Consider the following 2,226-nt stretch of genomic DNA (forward strand, 5'->3'; position numbering starts at 1 on the left):
AAAAAAACTAAGATAATACGATTACTAGATACCTATGAATCTAAAAAATTATATAAAATTCGTGAAGTTGCCCATTTATTAGGAACATTAATCTCCTGTTGCCCAGGGGTCGAGTATGGGAAAACTTATTGTAAAAGACTAGAAAGAGAGAAGTGGCTCGCTCTACTCAAAAATGATGATGATTTTGAGGGTTTCATGAAAATTAGTGATGCTTCAATAGAAGACATTTCATGGTGGAAAAAGAACATAATCATTGGCATTCAGTCCATAAAAACTCAACAGTATCAATTAGTCATCAGTTCCGATGCATCTAGAACTGGATGGGGAGCTGAATGTGGAGGTATAATAACACAGGGTTTTTGGGACTGTAAAGACCAGAAATCACACATAAATTATTTAGAACTACTAGCCGCCTTCTTTGGATTAAAATGTTTTGCTTCCGAGAGTTCTGAATGTGAAATCCTATTGCGTATTGACAATACGACGGCAATAGCCTATATCAATAGAGCTGGAGGCATTCAATTCCCTCATCTGAGTGAACTAGCCCGAAAAATCTGGCAATGGTGCGAAAGTAGGAAAATTTGGATAGTTGCCAGCTATATCCCCTCAAAAGAAAATACACAGGCAGACACAGCATCACGAGTCAGTAATCTGGATACTGAATGGGAATTGTCCCAAACAGCTTTCAAAATAATTTTAAAAAAATTAGGTCCCTTCAGTATTGATTTATTTGCATCTCGAATAAACAAAAAATGTCAAAGATATTGTTCTCGTTACCCAGACCCGGGGGCAGAAACAATAGACTCATTTACAATTCCGTGGAAAAGTGAAAAATTCTATGGCTTTCCCCCTTTCGCACTGATCTCACCAACTCTACGAAAAATTATTAATGACCAAGCTACTGGGGTAATTGTGGTTCCCTACTGGCCCACACAATCCTGGTACCCACTATTCCAATCTCTACTATGTTCCCCACCCCTTCGCTTTGATCCTGCACCCGATTTATTACTATCTCCTTGCAGGCAGAAGATTCACCCACTGGCTCACAAACTATCACTAGTGGCAGGGAAATTATCGAACAATCGTACCTGAATGAGGGTATTCTACCAGATTCACTCGACATAATGCTTAATTCTATTACGGAATCGACTAGAAAACAGTATGAAGGACCATTAAAAAGATGGAAAGAATTCACCAAAGAAGAAAATATTAATTTATTTGACCCAAAGGCAACAGAAGTGATAAAATTCTTGACACTAAGATATAACGAAGGTGCATCTTACGGGACTTTGAATTCATCAAGATCCGCTATTTCCCTAATATCAAAAAATGACTTATCAAAAGATAAATTATTATCTCGGTTCTTTCGTGGAATTTCTAAAATACGACCCCCAAAAGCCAAATACTCCACTACTTGGGATACTGAAAAAGTCCTCTCCTTCATCGAAGACTCAAAAGATAAAGAAGATTTAACACTAAAAGAGCTTTCGGAGATCACAATTACATTGTTAGCACTTGCGACAGCACATCGTCTCCAAACATTTTCATTTATTCATATCGACAATATAGAAATAACCCCTACAAGAGTCAGAATAAAAATTCCGGATTTAATTAAAAATTCAAGACCAGGAAAAGCTCAACCTGTCTTAAGTCTCCCTTTATTAAATCAAAGGAAAAAAGTTTGTGTAGCTTCAACCATTTTGCATTATTTGAAAATAACCAAAGATATTAGAGGAGACAATAAGAAATTATTTATTTCAACTACTCGCCCTTACCATCCAGTATGTCCACAAACCTTGGGTCACTGGATAAAATCACTATTAGGAAAGGCAGGCATTAATACAAAAGAGTTCAGTGCTTACAGTACCAAGCATGCTGCTATTTCTGCAGCATATGATAGGGGTATCGACATTAATACAATAATTCAAAGGGCAGGTTGGTCGGAGGGATCACAAATGTTCGCTCATTTTTATAACAGACCTATTGAAAGATCGGAAGACAATTTTGCAAAAGCAGTACTTACCAAGAAATAAATTTAAAAAAAAATAATAATAATAATAAAATAAAATATATCTATATATATATATATATATATCTTGTCAAAATTTCATTAAATAAAATATGTATTCAGTTATCACAAACGCTAAAAATCTACATGTTAACTATCATCGAGAACGAGACGCATAGTATAATTGAACGATCAAACGAGCCCGCCGAAGGCGGGCG

At 36.0% G+C, this 2,226-nt stretch overlaps 1 protein-coding gene across 1 annotated transcript; it reads left to right on the forward strand.

The window, feature by feature from the left end:
• Positions 1-755: 755 nt before the first annotated feature.
• Positions 756-2,021, forward strand: LOC107046839 (the record flags this gene model as incomplete). Its single annotated transcript, XM_015269556.1, is given in 1 exon segment — positions 756-2,021. A coding segment is annotated over 1 exon segment (897 nt), but the record flags the coding sequence as incomplete, so codon positions are not given.
• Between the last annotated feature and the right edge of the window lie 205 nt (positions 2,022-2,226).

Source organism: Diachasma alloeum, unplaced genomic scaffold (genome assembly GCF_001412515.2).
Source record: "Diachasma alloeum isolate Michigan unplaced genomic scaffold, Dall2.0 Dall_scaffold_02319, whole genome shotgun sequence".
In the NCBI taxonomy this organism is placed as follows: domain Eukaryota; kingdom Metazoa; phylum Arthropoda; class Insecta; order Hymenoptera; family Braconidae; genus Diachasma; species Diachasma alloeum.